Raw genomic sequence first — 20,652 nt, 5'->3', positions numbered from 1 at the left:
TCAGTCCTGAAATGATTAAAAAAACACACACCAAAACAGAGTTGTAACAAAGTGCCTGACACATGGTATATACTTTATAAGTACTCGTCAAATAAATATTGAACAAATGAACCTATGAACAAACTCATCAAACAACCATACATGGAGCTATCTGGCCCTAGTCACGCTGTGAAGAACAAAGAGCTGCAATCCTAAGGAAGAGAAATCTCTTTTACTAAAAGTCATTTAAACACAATAGGAGAAAGAAGGTTTTGATTGAAGGAATCTCAAAACATACTACAGTCAAACCTCGGTTCTCGAATGTTTCCCATCTGGAACAATCTGTTTCTTCATCAAGTTGTTCATAGGAAAAAAGGTCTCAGTTTTCTAACAGAACTTCAGTTCTCAACCTGACAACCCTTTCATGCTGACACATCAGCATGACAAAAACATCTCTCAGGCCACAAAGGAGAAAATTCGAGTCAGTTTACTGCTAAACCTCCTTTGTGAACATCTCAGGAAATCAGGAAAGCGTGCTGTGAATATTTTAATGTTTTGTGTGTTTTGTTTGCTTTTGTTGCTGGTGAAATGTACACTGATCGCAATTTTAAAACATAAAGAGGCCATCAAGTGTGCTGAAGTTGCTAAGGGTGTGAAAGCGCTCATAAAACAGTGATCACAGGCTACTGAAGAGGTGGAAAAAACTGTTGTTGATTTGGATAAGTGTAAAGCAGTTAGCTGGTTACAATTTCAGAGGCAATGCTATGTGAAAAAGCAAGATGCTACCCCTCTGGAATGAGTGCTGAAAGTGATTCATTCAAGGCTAGTAGGGGGTGGTTTGATAAATTTAGGAAAAGAAGTATTTGCTTATAGATTAAACAGTACATTAGAAAGTTTAAAACAGAAAACCATTTAAGGGTCTGGAATGGATTAATTCAATTGACATTATTTCTAATGGGAAAAAATGATTGGTTTTCGAACAAATTGTTTCTCAAACAGCCTTCTGGAACAAATTAAGTTCAAGAACCAAGGTTCCACTGTACACTGAAAATACAGTCTAACCAAGAATAAGCCTGTGTGACAGCCAAGATATTAAAATTGTTTTCATTTGTTGCATACAGAGCAAAAGTAAAATATTTTGCTACTGCTCTCTTGGAAGCATTATGGGAACATATTTCTCAAAATAAAAGACATTATCAAATAATTTTATGAGCTGTATTTGTCGTATTTTTATAGAGTGGCATTCCACCAAGAAGCTGTCATTAGTTAGGACTCAATATATTCATACATTGTCACTTCAGGCATTGATCATAATCTGAGTAAGCCTTAACCAGAGATTCCTGCTGGTCTCATTTTTTAAAAGCACCAGTGCCCAAGAGGCCAAGATAAAGAATATCAATACAGGCCCATTTGCCCAGACTTTATAATGTACTAGAGCAGTGATGGCGAACCTTTTGAGCTCGGCGTGTCAGCATTTTGAAAAACCCTAACTTAACTCTGGTGCTGTGTCACATACAGAAATTTTTTGATATTTGCAACCATAGTAAAACAAAGACTTATATTTTTGATATTTATTTTATATATTTAAATGCTATTTAACAAAGAAAAATCAACCAAAAAAATGAGTTCGCATGTCACCTCTGACACGCGTGTCATAGGTTCGCCATCACTGTACTAGAGGCCCGGTGCACGAAATTCATGCACTCGGAGGGGTGGGGGTCCCCCAGCCCGGATTGCGAGAGGGTGCAGGCCAGGCCAAGGGACCCCACCAATGCACGATCAGGGTCGGGGAGGGACAAGGGGAGGTTGGCCAGCCAGGGAGGGACAGCGGGAGGGCTCCAGGGCATGTTTGGCCTGTCTCACTCAGTCCTGATCAGCTGGACCCCAGCAGCAAGCTAACCTACCAGTTAGAGCATCTGCCCCCTGGTGGTCAGTGCATGTCATAGCGACTGGTCGACTGATCGACTGTCTGCCCCCTGGTGGTCAGCGCACGTCATAGCGAGCGGTTGAGTGGCCGACCGGACAACCAGACACTTAGCATATTAGGCTTTTATTATATAGGATTCCTATTCAATGCATAGTACACATCACTCAACAGAAAAATCAATAGCCAGCAAAACCAGACTAAAAAGTACTACTGAGCAAACTGCATTTTTTATAGATGAAGACAGGAGTGTTCAGAAGCAGAGATCACAAGAGTCATGGATACTGTAGGCAGGCACAGTGTACAGGAAAGATTAACATGGACGGTGTGATGGTACGTACAGGCAGGCTAAATAGCCATCTCAGACGGTGATTAAAGAAAATTTTAATTTATTTAGAGAAAAGAGATGGAGGATGGGATATCCAAAGGGAAGGGCTGCACAGCATGTGCCAAGGGGACATAGGGTCGATGATGGCAGGAAAAATATACTTAGGCAACATGAAAGCCTAGGCTGGGCTGCTTTGGCTCACTGAGAAGTCAAAGAGAAGGGGGCCTTGGAGACAGGTTCAGGGGGTTAGCCTGGGATGAGCTGCTGCTGCCCATTGCTCCCCTGGTTGCAAGTCTCATGGGGTCCCTTAGAGGTTAGGGGATGCATGCCTGTGGGGGAAGGAGAGGGAGAAGGGAATGACAAGGTAGTGATCCTTGGAGGGTCGGGGGAGGGAGGGAAAGGTAAAGGCACTGGTGTGCTCCCTCCAGCCAAAGGGTTTTAAGGGTGGAGATTTTAGGGGCCGTCCCAGGGGAGATGGTAATAGAATATTCAGCAGCTTTCCAGGTATGTCCTTTCAGGGTTGTGGTCTCCACTGATTGATTGGCTGGCACCAGGACATGGGTGGTGCCAGCCAATCAATCAGCTGGTCCTGAGGTCAGCCACGGGGTTGCTGGTCTGGTTTTGCTGCTTTTCTGGGCCTGGGGCTGAAATACAACTGAGGCTTGGATGTAATCTTTAGGGAGGAAAAGGTCAGGAGGTCTAAACTGCATGACCACGGATATGCTAGGACAGTGGTCGGCAAACCGCGGCTCGAGAGCCACATGGGCTCTTTGGCCCCTTGAGTGTGGCTTTTCCACAAAATACCACGTGCGGGCGCGCACATACAGTGCGAAGTTGACTTAAAACTTTAAGTAAAGTTTATTAAGTTAATTTTAGGGAACATTGTGGAGTGAAAGAAGATGTAGTGTCGAGGATTGAGAAAGGTATGTTGAGATGGTTTGGACATAGAGAGAGGATGAACGAAAGGAGATAGACGAAACAAATATACAAGACAAGTGTGGATGGGAGAGTTGGAAGGGGTCGACCTCAGCGAACGTACCTCAATCAGATTGAGGACTTTTTTAGCAAAGGCCAGCTTAGGAGTACCCTAATTAAGTTAATAACAACGTACCTACCTATATAGTTTAAGTTTAAAAAATTTGGCTCTCAAAGGAAATTTCAATCGTTGTACTGTTGATATTTGATTCTGTTGACTAATGAGTTTGCTGACCACTGTGCTAGGGGGCCCCTTGCTAGGCATCTGGGGCTTTCTACCCTGGTGAGTTTCTGTACCGGGCCCATTGTCCTTGCTCTGCTCATGTCTATCTAGCACTACATACCTTTCATATATATATATACATATATATGTTTATTGATTTCAGAGAGGAAGAGAGAGGGAGAGGAAGATAGAAACATCAATGATAAGAGGGAACCATTGATTGGCTGCCTCCTGCACATCCCCAGACTGGGTATCGAGCCCGCAACCCAGGCATGTGCCCTTGACCGGAATCGAACCTGGGACCCTTCAATTCGCAGGCCAAGGCTCTATCCACTGAGCCAAACCAATTAGGGTAGCACTACATACATTTTGAAACAAATAAAATAGGTTGCCTATTAAATAAATTCTTTAGAAATCAAAATTTCCTTCATGTTCTATTCAAGGGGTAGGCACACAGAAAACATGTCAGAGGCAAGGCAGCCAAGATTAATATTTAACCATTATTTAAAATTCTGTTTTCATATTCCTTTTATTAACACGAGTTGAAAGACTAAGAGGGTCCTAAGGACAATCTCAAGTACAAAAATGCACTACATCATTTAAAGAGAATATAAAATCCTTGTAAGAACATTTTGTATTTCAAAGCTTTTTATCTGAGAAGTTCAAGTACTCTGTTCATCCTCTAAGCCAAAATAGATAGAGAGGTATTTCTTAAACACTATAATTTTATGAGTTCTTGGAAAAGGCACTCAAAATACTTGAGGATCCGAAACTTTATTGGAAACTTACACCCTCTGTTATCAAGCAAAGGACAACATTTCAAGTTGGAAAAACAACTATAAATGGTCATGATGAGTGATTCTAACTCTTACTAAAGCATTAAAGATAAGGCTAAAGGATAAAGAATGCTGTCTGATTGTTTATGAGCCTGTATAGAAAAGTCTTTTTCTAGTGCCAGGCTGTGGCTGTGACTTCAGCTCTAAGACGCGAATACAGGGTACTAATACTTCATGACAGGAGATTGATTTTCTTCCAATTCAAATGGTTCTATTTTCTTTCTTTGTCTTCTTTTGTTGTTGTTGTTGTTGTAAAAATCATTTACAGGTAAACAGAACCAAAATTAAGACATGAAAAATAATAAATGAACCCGCTCACTAAAATTATTCACTGATTCAAGGAATAATTAAAACACAGCTATTTACTTCTGAAATCTTCAAAACAAATAGTTTATCAGTAGTGAGTCTCCTACGGTAAGGAGAGAAAACAAAAATGAAGCGCACTTCCAGGAAATGTGCACAATGACCCCTGACATAAGAAAATGGCAGATCACGCCCAGCTGGTGTGGCCCAGTGGTTGAGCGGTGACCCAGGAAGCAGGAGGTTACTGGTTCGATTCCCAGTCAGGGCACATGCCCAGGGTTGCAGGCTTGATCCCAAGTAGGGGCGTGCAGGAGGCAGCTGATCGATGATGTTTCTATCTCTCTATTCATCTCCCTTCCTCTCTCTCTAAAAATCAATAAAACACATATTTAAAAAAAAAGAAAATGGCAGATCAAGGCCATAAATCTAACCATTTGTCTCCCGATGAAAGAATGCAACTAGATATACAAAAGGAACAAATCTGCCTTACCAGAGGTGAGGCTGGAGGGCAGGAATATAAACATGAACTGTCACAACAACGATAATATCACTGGCATTCAAAAATAGTTATTTTTAAAAATCCCAATTGCATAAAAATGGTCAGTATCTTCTTCATTTAAGTTATTTGTAAGGTTTTCCCAAATTCTTCCCCAGGGTATCAAGCTACATGGGTTTTCTTCTGTGAAAATAAATTAATTAATTAAATAAATTTCTAAGTTTCAAGAAGAATTTGAATAACAATAGAGGGGGTGGTGGCAAAAATAGGTTTACAGTTGTTTGTATGACAAAAGACATGCAGGTTATCGCCCTAGCTGGCTTGGCTCAGTGGATAGAGCGTCAGCCTGTGGACTGAAGGGTTCCAGGTTCGATTCCAGCCAGGGGCACATGCCTGGGTTGCGGGCTCCATCCCCAGTGGGGGGCATGCAGGAGGCAGCCGATCAATGATTCTCTGTCATCATTGATGTTTCTCATCGATGTTTCTAACTCTCTATCTCTCTCCCTTCCTCTCTGTAAAAAATCAATAAAGTATATTTAAAAAAAAAAAGAAAAAAAAGAAGAAAAAAGACATGCAGGTTATGATTATAATAATACAAGAAAAAACTCTATTTTGCATACTTACAACCTGTACACCTACTTTTGCCCACCCCTGTACTGTTCCTAGTTTTCCTTGGAAATAATGAAACTTATTTCTACAGTGATTATAATACAATGATAGGGCTCACAGAAGGAAGTAAAAGTTATTCTAATTATTGTAAGAATGCATAGGTATTAAGATATAAAAAATGTTATAAGGAGAAGTTTAAAACTCACAAAAGTAAGTTCCAAGGAATTCACTACCTTCAGAAACTCTTTTGACCAAGGGTCTCAACTGTGACTCTATTGACATTTTGGGCCAGATAATTCTTTATTTGGGTGTGTGTGAGGGGTGCTATTGTGTAAGATGGTTAGCAGTATCCCTGGCCTCTACTCACTAGATGCCAGTAGCATCCCCCAGTTGTGACAACCAAAACTATCTCCAGACATTTGCCATATGGTCCCTGTGGGTCAAATCAGCCTCAGTTGAGAACCACTGTTCTAATCCAATCACCAAGTGATTATTCACTTTATTTTTGAAAGTTTCAAAAGACAACTCTTACCCCAATGATCTATTTTTTTCTAAGCCCTGTTAGAAATGTTATTTTTATTGATATTAAGTCTATCTTCTTAAACAACTGGAAACATATATGACATTAGCGAGTAAATGATTTTTACCCAAGATATGAATTAGCAACAGTGAAATGACTTTATGTGTACTGTTATCCTGGCCCAATTCCTTTGGGTAATATAGAACAAGTACAGTCTTGCTTCTGCAAGTCATTCATTCATGGTCTGCTCACCAAATATATATTGTGTGTCTAGTATGTGATCAACTCTGTTCTAGGTGCTGACGATAGAGCAGTAAATAAAAAATAAAATCCCTGTCCTCATGAAGCTTTCATTTTAATGTTGTAATGAGACAAGATAAGTAAAATATGTAGGATGTTAGAGAATAAGAGTTAAGGAGAAAATTTTAGCAGATTACTGAGGTGTCTATTTCAGACATGGTGGCCATTTTGGGGGAAAGACCTTAAAGGAGGTGAAGGAGTGAGACAGGCAGTTGCCAGGCAGAGGAAAGGGCAGGCACATGGGCCCGGAGGCAGAAGCATGCCAGTGGTGCTCAAAGAGAAGAGGCAGTGTGGTGCAGTGGTGTGAGTGAAGAGAAGACTAGGAGGGCCAGGTCATGCTGGGCATTGTAGGACAAGGTAAGGACTTTGGCTTTTACTCTGAGCAAGATGGGAAGCAGCAACTGGAGGGCTTTGAGAAAAAATATGATCTTGCTTTTGTTTTAACATGATCCCACTGGCTGTTATGTTGAAGACAGATTAAAGGGGACAAAATTGAAAGCAGGACATCAGTCCAGGAGGCTCTGAAGATAATCCAGTCAAGATTTTATGGTGGTTTGGATTCAGGTCATAGTGGAGACAAGTGGCTGCACTGGATACCATGGAGAGAGAGGCAATAGGATCTGCTCATAGACTGGAAGTGGGGTCAGAGAGAGAGAGAGAGAGGATAAATTTGAGATCTTTGGTAGGGCAAGAAACTAGAGTTGCCACTTAGTAAACTGCAGGATACAGGAGGAGCAGGTCTTTAAATTTCATTCATTTGTTCAACAATTAATCAGTACCTTCCATGTACTAGACACTGTGTTAAAACACTAGGGATGAAGAGTTAACAAAAATGTAATCTCAGCCTTTAAGCGGTTCACTACCTACTGAAAGATAAAGACAAATATGCAGACTATTAATATACAGTAGAGTAAGCATTGAGCCATCCCACTAAGTAGAGGCAGACAGTAACTAAATACTCACAATACAGGTTAATGGTTCCCTAGTAGCTCTGAAGTCTCAGATAACAAGGATCCAAAGCCTTCTAAAATCTAGCTCCTACTCACCTCTACAATCTTATTGCTCATGTTCCTATACTCACTTCACTCATTAACTAAGAGAACTCACTGTTCTAAACATAGTCCTGGATTTTCTCAATTCTCTATCATTCCCTTCATCAGGAAACTGTCAGTATTCATCTATAAATGTTACTAATCCTATTAAGGCTTAAGTCAAGAGCCATTGGTTTGTATAAGATACCCCCCCACCCGCCCACCTGGCCGCTGTTGCTCAGTGGTTGGGTGTCAACCTATGAACCAGGAGGTCACGGTTCGATTCTGATCAAGGGCACGTGCCCAGGTAGTGGGCTCGATCCCCAGTAGGGGGCGAGTAGGTGGCAACCGATTGATGATTCTCTTTCACCACTGATGTTTCTATCTCTCTCTCCCTCTCTCTTCCTCTTTCAAATCAATAAAAAAATAATAATAATAAAAAAATATATATATACAGTGGGGCCTTGACTTACGAGTGTCCTGACTAATGAGTTTTTCGAGATACGAGCCGTCTCTTGGCCGATTTTTTGCTTTGAGTTGCGAGCTAAAATTTGGGTTACGAGCCAGCTTCAGATACCCCACCGCTAGTTGGCGCAGTGAACGTCACAGTGAATGTCCAACATCAGCCCAGCATCACGTGTCTCACTCGTTCACTGTTGATTTGACATACGAGTAATTTGAGTTACGAGCTCCGTCACAGAACGAATTAAACTCGTAAGTCAAGGCCCCACTGTACATATTTTTAAAAAGATACCCCCTTCTCTCTCCCCCCAGCCAAAAATGACCTCTCATCCTGCTATGAACCCTTTAAAGCATCAACAACTATTATGATACAAACTACCTAGGGCTGTGCAATAAATACCTTTGTCACATTTGACTAAATGCTTTCATACTCAGGGTGGACTTCATGGGTATGCAACCTGTCTAATGCTTTGGTGTCATCCATCTTGAAATGCTTACTAAATTGTGAACAAGGAGTCCCATATCTTCATTTTGTACTGGGCACTGCAAATTATGTAGCCAGTCCTGTTCATGTTAACATGTAAACATCTCATGTGAACCCCAGTTTAAGTGTGTGTGTGTGTGTGTGTGTGTGTGTATGGAAAATAAACAAGGAAGTTATTGATATCTCTCTTTTTTTAAAAAAAGAAACCTTAACTTCCATATATTCTGGGTATAGGCTGCTAAACAGGGATAACTTATCTTCCTCTCTGGATTAAAAAGATAAAAATAAGCAAAGTCAGCTCAGAAATAAACATTTGTGTATATGGTCAATGGATCTTCCACAAGGGTGCCAAGACCCACTCAATGGGGAAAGGACAGTATCATCAACAAATGGTGTTAGAAAAACTGGATTATCTTACACCCAAAAGAATGAAATTGGACCCTTATCTTATACCACATACAAAAATTGACTCTAATCTCTGCCTTTAAGTGGTTCACTACCTAGTAAAAGATAAAGGCAAATATGCAGACTATTATTATACATCTAAGTGGATGAAAACATAAAAGTAAGACCTAAAACTATAAAATTCCTAGAAGAAAACATAGGAGAAAAGCTTTCATGATATTAGACTCAGCAATGATTTTTTGGACATGACACCAAAAGCACAAGCAAAAAAGCAAAAATAAGACAAATAGTACAAACTTAAAACTCAAACAAAAACTTTTGAGTATCAAAGAATATAATCAACAGATTGCAAGGCAGCCTATAAAATAGGAGAAAATTGTGGAGAGTGGCTACAGCGTTCGGACAGGATCAAGCCTCAGACTGACTTGTGGCAAAGCCACATACAAGTCCCAGCCTGGAGGGCAAAGCCCTCCCAGCACAATTATAGCCAAAAAGCCATGGTTGTAAGCTTGACCTTACAGTCCGACTCTGCAGTCCTAGGTAGCTAAGGGATGTGGGCTGAGGGAGGTACAGCAATGCTGCCTAAACAAAGCTTGACAGAGTTCAGAGAATGGCAACAACAGGAAAGAAGCAGATTTGAAATTCGCAAGAACACTGTAAACATCTTGCCCTTGTTTTGCTTTGTGTGATCTGACTATAAAATAAAGACTCGCTTACAGGCTGTGTGACTGTGTCCTCATACAGGCACAGTGATCCACCTGGCCCCAACTGTATTCTCTTGTCTGTTTTCTTTAATCCTTCACCGCCCCTCCTCAAGTTCATCACTGGCCGTGCTGGACGCAGTTTAGAAGATATTTGCAAATCATATATCTGATAAGGGCTAATATCCAGAATATATAAAGAAGACATACCTACAGCTCAACAAGAAAAAAAATCAATAACTCAATTTATGAAAAGCCAACAAGCAAATGAAAAATGAGAGAAATGCAAATCAAAACCACAGTGAAATGTCACTTCATATTCATTAGGATGGCTTCTATCAAAAACAAAAAAACAACAACAAAATAACAAGTGTTGGCGAGGATGTGGAGAAACTGGAACCGCTGTGCACTGCTGGTGGGATTATAAAATGGCACAACTGCTGTGGAAAACGGGATGGTGGTTCCTCACAAAATTTAAAAAAGAGCTGCTGGGTAAATATCCAAAAGAATTGAAAGCAGGGACTCAAAGAGGTATTTGCACAACCCATTTTCATATCAGCAACTATTCACAGTAGCCAAGAGGTGGAAACAACCTAAATGTTCATCAACAGATGAATGGATAAACAAAATGTGGTATATACACATACAACAGAATATTACTCAGCCTTAAAAAGGAAGGAAATCCTTTTATATCCTATAAAATGAATGAACCTTGAGGGCATTATGCTGAGTAAAATAAGCCAGTCACAAAAATACAAATACTGTATGATTCCACTTATATGCGGCATCTAAAGTAGTCAAATGAAAGTAGAATGGTGGTTACCAGGGGCTGGGGGAGGGAAAGGGGAGTTGTTTAATGGGTCTAGTGTTTCGCATTTGTCAGATGACAATGTTCTGGAGATCAGTTTCTACTAAAGTATACAGTTTAAAATTATTAGGATGGTAAATTTTATGTATGTGCTTTTAACACACACACACACACACACACACACACACACACAGCCAAGTCAGAAAACTAATTATATTCTTTGTAGCATAACTCTGTGCTAAAATAACCTCATAGAGGATATATGGACAAAATAAGTGTTAAAATATAAAAATATTTTATGCTCAGAAAACTTTGTTACCTGCAACAAATCCAACCACCAGATCTTTTCCAGTAGTAGAATGTTGACCTTTGACCCAGACTGTTTTGAGGCTATTAAAAGTGTAGAAATAGACAAAATTGGAGCAGCAGAGGCTGGAGATAACTGGAAACCATCCTCGATATGGGGCCAGGCTAGGGAAAAAACAATAAGTAAAATAAAGATGATGGACAAAAGCCACTAGAAATGAGTTAAGTCCTAGGAAAGGCTGATTATCATTCACATATTTTCAAAGTTCACTCCTACACTACAATGTACTTTACACTATATACATCTTACATTTTGAAGGATGCCCAAACCAAGAAATCTTTTCTAGCACCAATGACACCAAAGAAACAATAAACTTTCAATGGCTGATTTACTGCTTTCCTTTAGTAATACTAAAGATAATGTCTTCATGGCTGTTAGCTAATACAGCATCATTCACATTTTATTACAGGGCAATAATATTTAAAATAAAGTAAATAAAGAATATAAGTGCAAAAAAAGTGGTGGGGGCATATTATAAGAGTACAGGAACCAGACTAAGGGATTCCCACTGGTCAAACCTGGAACAATTTGAGCACCAAAATAATAAAGTATAGTAATCAATTGTAAATCACTAGTAAAACAGAAATTTCTGAGTCTATATTGATATTAACTAAAGTAACTGCTCAGAGAGTGCTTATAATTGCAACAGAGGAAACATAAAATTATTCAGTGGCTAACTCAAATCTAAAAAAATCATGATTAGCCCAGCCGGTGTGGCTCAGTAGTTGAGCATTGATCTCTGAACCAGGAGGTCACAGTTAGATTCCTGGTCAGGGCACATGCCCCAGCTTCAGGCTGGATCATGATCCTCAGTAGGGGATGGGTAGGAGGCAGTCAATAAATGATTCTTATCATATTTTTAAAAAATCATGAATAACTAATAAAGATGAGGCCCAGAATACATAGCCTCATCTAATCATGAAGAAACATGAGGCAGACTTAAAATAAGCAGCATTTTAGTTTTTAAAAGTGGGAGGAAGACTGACTATATTCTTTAAAAGTGTCAATGGCAGCCCTGTGTGACTCAGTTGGTTGAGTGTCATCCTGTGCACCGAAAGGTCGCCAGTTCAATTCCCAGTCAGAGCACATGCCTGGGTTACTGGCTTGATCCCCAGTGGGGGTAAATGTAGGAAGCAACCATTGATCCATGTTTCTCTCTTACATCGATGTTTCTCTCTCCCTCCCTTCCTCTCTCTTTAAAAATCAATAAAAACATATTGAAAACAACTTTTAAAAAAGTCAATGTCATAAGGGTAAAGGGTTTTGATGTATGAAACTTATTCTAAAATAATTTGAAAAAAATCTGTGTATGGTGTGTGTGTGGTACAGAGAGAAAGGGAAGGAGAGAGGAAAGGAGGAAAGAATGCATGAGCCAATGACAAAACAAAAAAAAAAGTGTTAACAATAGGTGAATCTGGGTAAAGCACATACTAGTAATCAAGTTTTGCAACTTTTTGTAAATCTGAAATTATTTCCAAATAAAAAGTTAAAAGTAGTACATAACCTAGATGCACCTGATAGGAATGAACTACACAACTATTACCTTCTTCAGTTTACTGTACAAAAAACAAAATATTGATTTCATGGAAGACTCTACAATCAAGATTCAAAATGGCGAACCACAGGACTTGTACTTACCAGTCAGGTAATTACAAATTCACACTATAAGGCTATGAGAACGTACAGAAAGGAGTGTAGGCCTGTGAATCTCCTAGGGAGGTGCTTTTCTAACAAAGATGAAGGTGATAGTACTCACAGGCCTTCTTCTTTAATGATCTCCAGGAGCACCATGTGTGTAGTTTTGGACTTTCTTTTCTCATCAACTACAAGAGGAAAAATATGTCTGTTATTCATGGATCACAGCATTTTAATTCAATACCTAATACCCAAAGTAAAAGATGTGACAAAAGAAATTTTTTTCTTGGGGGGCGGCAGGGGTAGGTTGAAGGGGTTTAATGCGGCGGGGGGGGGGGGCAGTATAGGGAGGGGATATCTGTAATATTTTCAATAAAGATAAAATTTTAAAAAAGAAATTTAGCCGAAACTGGTTTGGCTCAGAGGATAGAGCGTCGGCCTGCGGACTGAAAGATCCCAGGTTCGATTCCGGTCAAGGGCATGTACCTTGGTTGCGGGCACATCCCCAGTAGGAGATGTGCAGGAGGCAGCTGATCAATGTTTCTCTCTCATCGATGTTTCTAACTCTCTATCTCTCTCCCTTCCTCTCTGTAAAAAATCAATAAAATATATTTTTTAAAAAAATTTATTTCTTATATTCATAAGGCTCTCTTGTCCCCCCCCCCACCCAAAGTTACATATTCTCATTTTTATCTTAACATCTTATAGAGAGGAAATAAACTATCATCTCCCTTTTAGAGAAAAGGCTGTAGAAACAAAAGCTGTGACGGACACGTGATTGGTAGCAAAGTCAGGATTAAAACTCAAGCTTCCAAAAAAAGAAAAAAAAAACCCTCAAGTTTCCAGCTCTGACCAGTGTTGCTCAGTTGGTTGGGCATCGTCCAGTGCACTGAAATATTGCCGGTTCGATTCCCAGGCAGGGCACATGCCCAGGTTGCCAGCTTGATCCCTGGTAGGGGGTGTGCTAGAGGCAGCCCATCGATGGCTCATTCTCAAGTCAATCTTTCTCTCTCTTACTCTTCCTTCCTCTCTAAAAATCAATTAAAAAAACAAAAACCCTCAAGTTTCCAAACTTTGAGCCTTGTTGTGCTCTCTCCCTTCCACTCTCTCTAAAAACCAATGGAGAAAATATCCTCGGGTGAGGATGAACAAAAACAACAACAAAAAATAATTAAATTGGTACCTATATGGCTTATACGATAGCAAATTAGGAAACCTATATAGAAGGAATCTGGCAATAGCTATCAAAATTAAAAACACATTTACCCTTTGATCAGCAATCCCACTTCTAGGAATTTATTTCATAGAATTTACAGAAACAGTGGCATATGAATAAATCTATTCTACAAAAGAACAACCAACCCAAGAATCTCCAATTGGAGGCGGGGGAGGAGAGGGGTGGTAAATAGGTTATGGTGCATCCACACCATGGATCATTCTACAGTTAGAAGAGGCTCCCAATGTACTGATTTGGAAGGCATCCAAAACATGCTGCTAAGTGAAAAATGCAAGGTACAGAACTGTGGGAAAAGTATGCTTTTGGCATAAGGAAGAAAAGAATATATATTCTTATTTGCTTGTTACTCCATAAAGAAACTCTGCAAAACTATTTGAGAAACTAATAAGGACATTATCTGCAGGGAAGAAAAAAGGAAAAGGGGGGAAGACTAAAGTGAAATTTTTCACTGTACTGTATATTTTTTTAATATTTTGTTTTTTGAGTTGAGTCAGATGAAATTATTATCTATCCTAAGACTCTAAAATTAATTAAAAATAGTAGTCATGAAGGGTTTTAACATAGGAATTAGTTTATTCAAAACTCATCTTACTCTTATCTCTTCATGTACATTTTGGCATAGGTTTGGGTATTTGGCTCCACTATGTTTCCTATTCTCTCTTCTCTTTTGAGAAAATCCATCCCCAGCAAAAACTCTCCACGGTGCCTTTTAAAAGTCATATTATTTTATTAGAAATAATCGCAATGTTCCAAAACTATTAATGCAAGCCCAACCAGGTTGTCTCAGAATAGAAAATGGCTGAGGCTATGACTGATCCATGAACCTCTCTCAATTAATTAGGAAATAGCAATGATGATGAGTATTTAAAGTGTCAGTGAAAATGGACAACGGATCTCTAATGAAAGAGAATATCTTTCTGTTATTTTAGAACTTACTAGAAAAATATGATTGTTTCCTGACTCTACAAAAGATACTCACCTTGAAGTCGAAGTCGAGCTGTATCCAAAGGAAAAAACACTGTCATTGCTGTCACGCTGCCCTGAAACGTTTGAAAAGGCTTTAGGCATTACACATCACAAGGCAATGAGCCATAACTTTTAAAGGAACAAAAGTTCACTATTAATAATGGGTCAAATTAGGTTTTCAGTCAACAAATACATGCAACATTTTAACCTATTGGGATTATTATTGTTGACACTTCTATAGTTATGTACCTAAACAGAAGTATTACATTTTCTGGAAGAAATATATTTCTATCTCTCTGATATTGAAAAAACTTGTGGTGGTTCCCTAGCGATGACAATCTTAAGGGTTTGGAACCTAGGACACTTGTCAAAGATAACAGGTAAATGGATTAGTAATCTTTCACAGGTCAGCTGCTATTCTTATCCTTTGGAATCAAAATATCCAGTAATCATACAAATAACTATTTCTATTCTCCGTGTTCAATCAAGATATTCACCACAAAGTAAAATCGTAAGAACCATATTATTCTTTTTTTAAAATTATTATTATTTTTTTACTTTTTTATTGTTGACACTATTACAGATGTCTCAATGCTCGCCTCCCCCACCACCACCTAGTCCCCAATCCCCTTCCCTCTGGCCATCACACTATTGTCTGTGTCTATGAGTTATGCATATATGTTCTTTGACTAATCTCTTCATCTTCTTTCATCCAGTCCCCCCTTCCCCTCCCTTCTGACAGCTGTCAGTTTGTTCCAAAGTATCTATGCCTCTGTTTCTATTTTGTTCATCACTTTATTTTGTTCATTAGATTCCATGTATAAGTGAGATCATATGGTATTTGCCTTTCTCTGACTGGCTTATCATATTATTCTTTATAATTTTGTTTGCTGGGCTTTAAATAAAATAGATACAATCTCTTTACTAAAAATTACATAAATAATTCATCCAAGATAACACAATGAAAAAATGATCCAAGGAAAAAAAAAGAAGCCAACAGCCAGACTTTCCATTCATAAGATCCTACAAATAAAAACAAGCATGTGGTTAGGGATGAAATTATACACATGAAATCTCTCCTGGGTTTATGGTTCTCAACCCAGATGCAGGCCCACAGGTGGTATATATTCTCAGCCAGAAGTCAAGTTTTAGGCTACTGATCGAATAATGGTTAAGTACAATAAACAAAATTTACTAGGTCTCTTATCTATATAAATAGGTCAGCCAGCTCCGACCAGGTGGCTCAGCTGGTTGGAGCACCGTCCCGAACACCAAAAAGATCATGGGTTGGATTCCCAGTCAGGGCACATACGTAGATTTTGAGTTCGATACCCAGTTGGGGCATGTACGGGAGGTAATAGATCAATGTTTCTCTCTCACACTGATGTCTCTCTCAAATCAATAAACATATTCTCTGGTGAGAATTAAATAAATAAATAAATAAATAGGAGAGAAACCAAGATGGCTGCATAGGTAAACACCTGAAATTGCTGCCTCGCACAACCACTTCCAAACTACAACTAAAAGACATAACGGAAGTCATCCAGAACCACAGGAAGGCTGGCTGAGTGGAAATTCTACAACTAGAAGGAAAGAGAAAAGCACACTGAGACTCAGAGGAGGTGCGGAAGTAAAGTGCAGAGGTACGGAGGCGCACGCGGCAAGGGCTGGCAACTGAGGACACGGTTGTCTTTTTCAATCGGGAGGGAGACACACGCTCCCGACGGCTCTGAACTCTAGTTCCGGGCGAGTCTCTGGGGACCCACACACATACAGGGAGAAACTGGACTGTCTGGCAGCGGGCGGAACTCGAGGGAGGCTTTCTCTCAGAGGTGCTTGCAGCGATTACCGCGGGACACTGAGACCCGGGGCCTCTTAGGGCAGGGCTGAGGATCAGCCATAGCTGTTTGCTCTGCTCTGTTGATTCCCTGAGACCCCGCCCCACCCAAGCTGTGCGCAGAGGCTTTTGCATATGAATGGCCTGGCCCTTTGCAATCTAAAATTACCTAACAAACTGCAGCTGGGTCAGAGAGACCCAGAACATCCAAAAGAAGGCCCAAGGCCCCACAGCAGCTTGCACTGCTTCACAGCTGAGCCTCATCTGGGAACCTCCAAACCCCAAACAAAGAAGAGGAATCTGCAGATCTCTCCGTAGCTCCTGCTGGGTAGCCTCAGGCAGAGGCTAAATTAACACCTCCTTAGAGATCCAAGAGCCAGTGTACCCAGTTGTCAGAGTGGGACCATCCAGATTACAACTCCTCAGATCCATAAGGGACACACTCAGGGGGCAGACTCAGTGAGCACCAAAGCCCCACTGAAGCAAGTCTTGCCCCATAAGGGTGTCTCCAGCACAGAAGTTCTCCCACTGCAGACACAGCTGATTCTCCCAGCCAATTGGCCTGGAGGTCAATTCCTCCCAGTGATACCTACAACAATCAAGGCTTAACTACAACAAGACTGTGCACAAAGCCCACAAAGGGGTGCACCAAGAGTGTCCACCTCAGGTAACTGGGGAGGCTGAGCCACTGGGCCCTATAGGACACCTAGCACAGAAAGCCACTCTATCAACACAGGGAAGCAGCCAAAATGTGGAGACAAAGAAACAGGTCACAAATGACAGAAATGGAGGAAAGCAAACTACTGGATATAGAGTTCAAAACCATGGTTATAAGGTTTTTCAAGAATTTTCTAGAAACCGCCAATAAATTTAGTGAGACCCTCGATAAATCTAGTGAGACCCTCGAGGATATGAAAAAGGACCAATTAGAAATTAAGCATACACTGACTGAAATAAAGAATAATATACAGAGATCCAACAGCAGACTAGAGGATCGCAAGAATCAAGTCAAAGTTTTGAAATACGAAGCAGCAAAAAACACCCAACCAGAAAAGCAAAAAGAAAAAAATATGAAGATAGTGTAAGGAGCCTCTGGGACAACTTCAAGCGAACCAACATCCGAATTATGGGGGTGCCAGAAGAAGAGAGAGCAAGATATTGAAAACCTATTTGAAGAAATAATGACAAAAAACTTCCCCTACCTGATGAAAGAAATAGACTTACAAGTCCAGGAAGCGCAGGGAACCCCAAACAAAAGGAATCCAAAGAGGACCACACCAAGACACATCATAATTAAAATGCCAAGAGCAAAAGACAAAGAGAGAATCTTAAAAGCAGCAAGAGAAAAACAGTCAGTTACCTACAAGGGAGTACCCATAAGACTGTCAGCTGATTTCTCAACAGAAACTATGCAGGCCAGAAGGGAGTGGCAAGAAATATTCAAAGTGATGAATAACAAGAACCTACAACCAAGATTACTTTATCCAGCAAAGCTATCATTCAGAATTGAAGGTCAGATAAAGAGCTTCACAGATAAGAAAAAGCTAAAGGAGTTCATCACTACCAAACCAGTATTATATGAAATGCTGAAAGGTATTCTTTAAGAAGAGGAAGAAGAAGAAAACGGTAAAGATAAAAATTATGAACAACAAATACATATCTATCAACAAGTGAATCTAAAAATCAAGTGAATAAAAAATCTGATGAACAGAATAAACTGGTGAATATAATAGAATCAGGGGCATAGAAAGGGAGTGGACTGACAATTCTCGGGGGGCGGAAGGGGTGTTTGGGGGGCGGGAAAAGACTGGACAAAAATCGTACACCTATGGATGAGGACGGGGGGCGTAAGGGCAGAGGGTGGGGTGGGAACCGGGTGGAGGGGAGCTATGGGGGGTAAAAAGAGGAACAACTGTAATAATCTGAACAATAAAGATTTAATTTTAAAAAAATAAATAAATAGCTCAGCCAGCTTGACAGGGAGAACACTGTACTGTCTTATTAGTATTCTTCAAAACTCAGATTAAATGTTACCATTACCCCCCCCCCCACTAGGTTACAATTGATAGTTCATTCCTCTACATTCCCACAGCACTTGTTTACATCTCTTACAGCACTTATATTATGGTTGAAAAATATTCCATTTTCTTATACATAATAGTTTTTTTAATCCTCATCCAAAAAATTTTTTTAATTGATTTTAGAGAGGAAGGGAGGGAGAAAAAAAACAACACATCAATGTGAGTGAGAAACATCGATCGGTTGCCTCTCCTATGCCCCCGACCAAGGATCAAACCCGCAACCTTTTGGTGTACAGAATAACGACTTGCCAACCAACTGAGCCATCTGGCTAGAGCACTAAACAGCTTTTTAAGATTGTGACTGAGCACTCCATTTTCTGATTGTTGCTGTTGTCTATGCTTCTTGCTCACAGTGCCTTGTTTCTCTTTGAGTTCAGTTAGTTGGATGGAGCTGGTTATTTACCTTAGAATTTTATTTTGGGGCATTCTTTTCGACCCCATGAAGATAAGTATCTCTGGAAAGGATATCTGTTAGGCACTTTGGCTCCATCCTGCTGGAATCACTCTTAAGTTATTGGTTTTAGGTTTTCAAATGATGCAAGTAGTGGGAGGGCTTGTGGTTTTAAAATCTCACTGGTGATCCACTCCCCACCCCACTCCCGGCCCCTAATCAGTGCCAAGGTTGGAGATAGCTGATTTTCCTGGAGAGAAGTAAGATTATTTCCTATTCACCTTTATATCATATTCCTTTGGGAAAGTCGTCTTGGACAGACTTTCTCGCCTTCCCTGTATCTCTGGAAGCTACAAACCTAAAGTTCATGTTTATCTGGTTAAGCAATTTCTGCTCTCCTTGCCCCTGGGTCCTGCCTTTACTCATTCTCCAGTCTGAGTGTTCCTTATATTCTTGTCACCTTATTAATAGTTTTAAGAAGTTATTTTTTAAAAAACATTTTATACAAGTTTTTATTATAAAGGGAAATTTTCAGGAGAAGTTTTGATTAGCTCCTGAATTAGAAACAGAAATCACAATGTATTTTACTATGTAACTATTAAAATATTGATTATTAAATTATTTAAAATATTATTAAAATATTTAAAATTTGTGAGTGTTTACCTTTTACAGTTTATTCTACTTCATTCTTATTTCATAATAAACTTCTAGAAGAGCAAGTTGGTAACATATCATATTTTGAATCTATTTCCCCATAATATCTAACACGATTCTTCTATATTCCTTGTATATTTAAATATATTTCGAACTTAACCCCCTGCCTCCCAAAAGTTTATAAAAGTTAGTAGAGTAACAAGTACTAAACAAAAGCAAATCAAAACAAACATAAAACAGCAACCAGTTTACCCTGGATATGAAAATTAGGAAAATGACAAAATCAGAGAGGAACTCCCTCCCATCCCCCTGCAGAAATCTGAAGGCAGGAACTTTGTACACAGGTATCTGATTAATGACACACCACGAGATATTCAGGGAGTTATCCAAGTAACCTCAGGAGCTTCCAACCAGAAAGACCGGAACACAAATACAAGCACTGCTCTAGCAAAGTACATCTGATATAAAATAGCAAGTCATTGAATCAGTTTGAGTTGTAGCTAGAAAAACAAAGGGATATCTGCTAGAAGAACTATAACGGGGAGAATCAGTATTTCTTGCTGATTTACTGGATGTGGACTACAAGAGAGAAGAGAGTCACAGGAATAAAGACACCATTGACAGAAATAAGAATGTCAAAAGAGGGACCTCATTTTAAGAAATTACTAGTTCAACCTTAGACATAGTGAATTGAGGTGATAAATTAACTACACTCACCTGGGTTCTAACGGTATCATACAGCCTGTGCACATTCTATGTCTTAGCAATCATTGCACTGTACTGTATTTAGTTAAAGAGTTTTTCTTCCTTATTAGACCACTAGAGGCTTGGTGCACAGATCTGTGCACCGGTGGGGTTCCTTGGCCTGGCCTGTGGGGATTGGGCTGAAACCAGCTCTCCAACATCCCCCCAGGGGTCCCGGATTGTGGGAGGGCAGTTCTCAGGTGACACACCACGGAATCCAGCTCCCTCCTCTCTTCTCCCAATATTATGTCACTTTCTCTCTGTATCTGTCTCGCTTCTTTCATCTCACTTTACCCTAACTTCGGAGGTAACTGACGACTTGTGGGCATTTAGCTGTAAAATGCAATTATTTAGCA

General features: G+C 39.8%; 1 protein-coding gene across 1 annotated transcript in view; it reads right to left on the bottom strand.

Moving 5' to 3' along the window:
• The window catches only part of SLC25A17 (solute carrier family 25 member 17), a 38,526-nt gene that overhangs the window by 9,360 nt on the left and 8,514 nt on the right, over nucleotides 1-20,652 (bottom strand). The window contains exons 2-4 of the mRNA XM_006098541.3: nucleotides 14,603-14,663; nucleotides 12,508-12,574; nucleotides 10,704-10,855 (exon numbers count right to left, since the gene is read on the bottom strand). Of these exons, the coding sequence (XP_006098603.1) occupies nucleotides 10,704-10,855; nucleotides 12,508-12,574; nucleotides 14,603-14,663 (280 nt within the window). The remainder of the gene's footprint in view (nucleotides 1-10,703; nucleotides 10,856-12,507; nucleotides 12,575-14,602; nucleotides 14,664-20,652) is intronic.

Source organism: Myotis lucifugus, unplaced genomic scaffold (genome assembly GCF_000147115.1).
Source record: "Myotis lucifugus unplaced genomic scaffold, Myoluc2.0 scaffold_239, whole genome shotgun sequence".
NCBI classification, from domain to species: domain Eukaryota; kingdom Metazoa; phylum Chordata; class Mammalia; order Chiroptera; family Vespertilionidae; genus Myotis; species Myotis lucifugus.
This window is presented reverse-complemented; position numbering and strand designations above follow the sequence as displayed.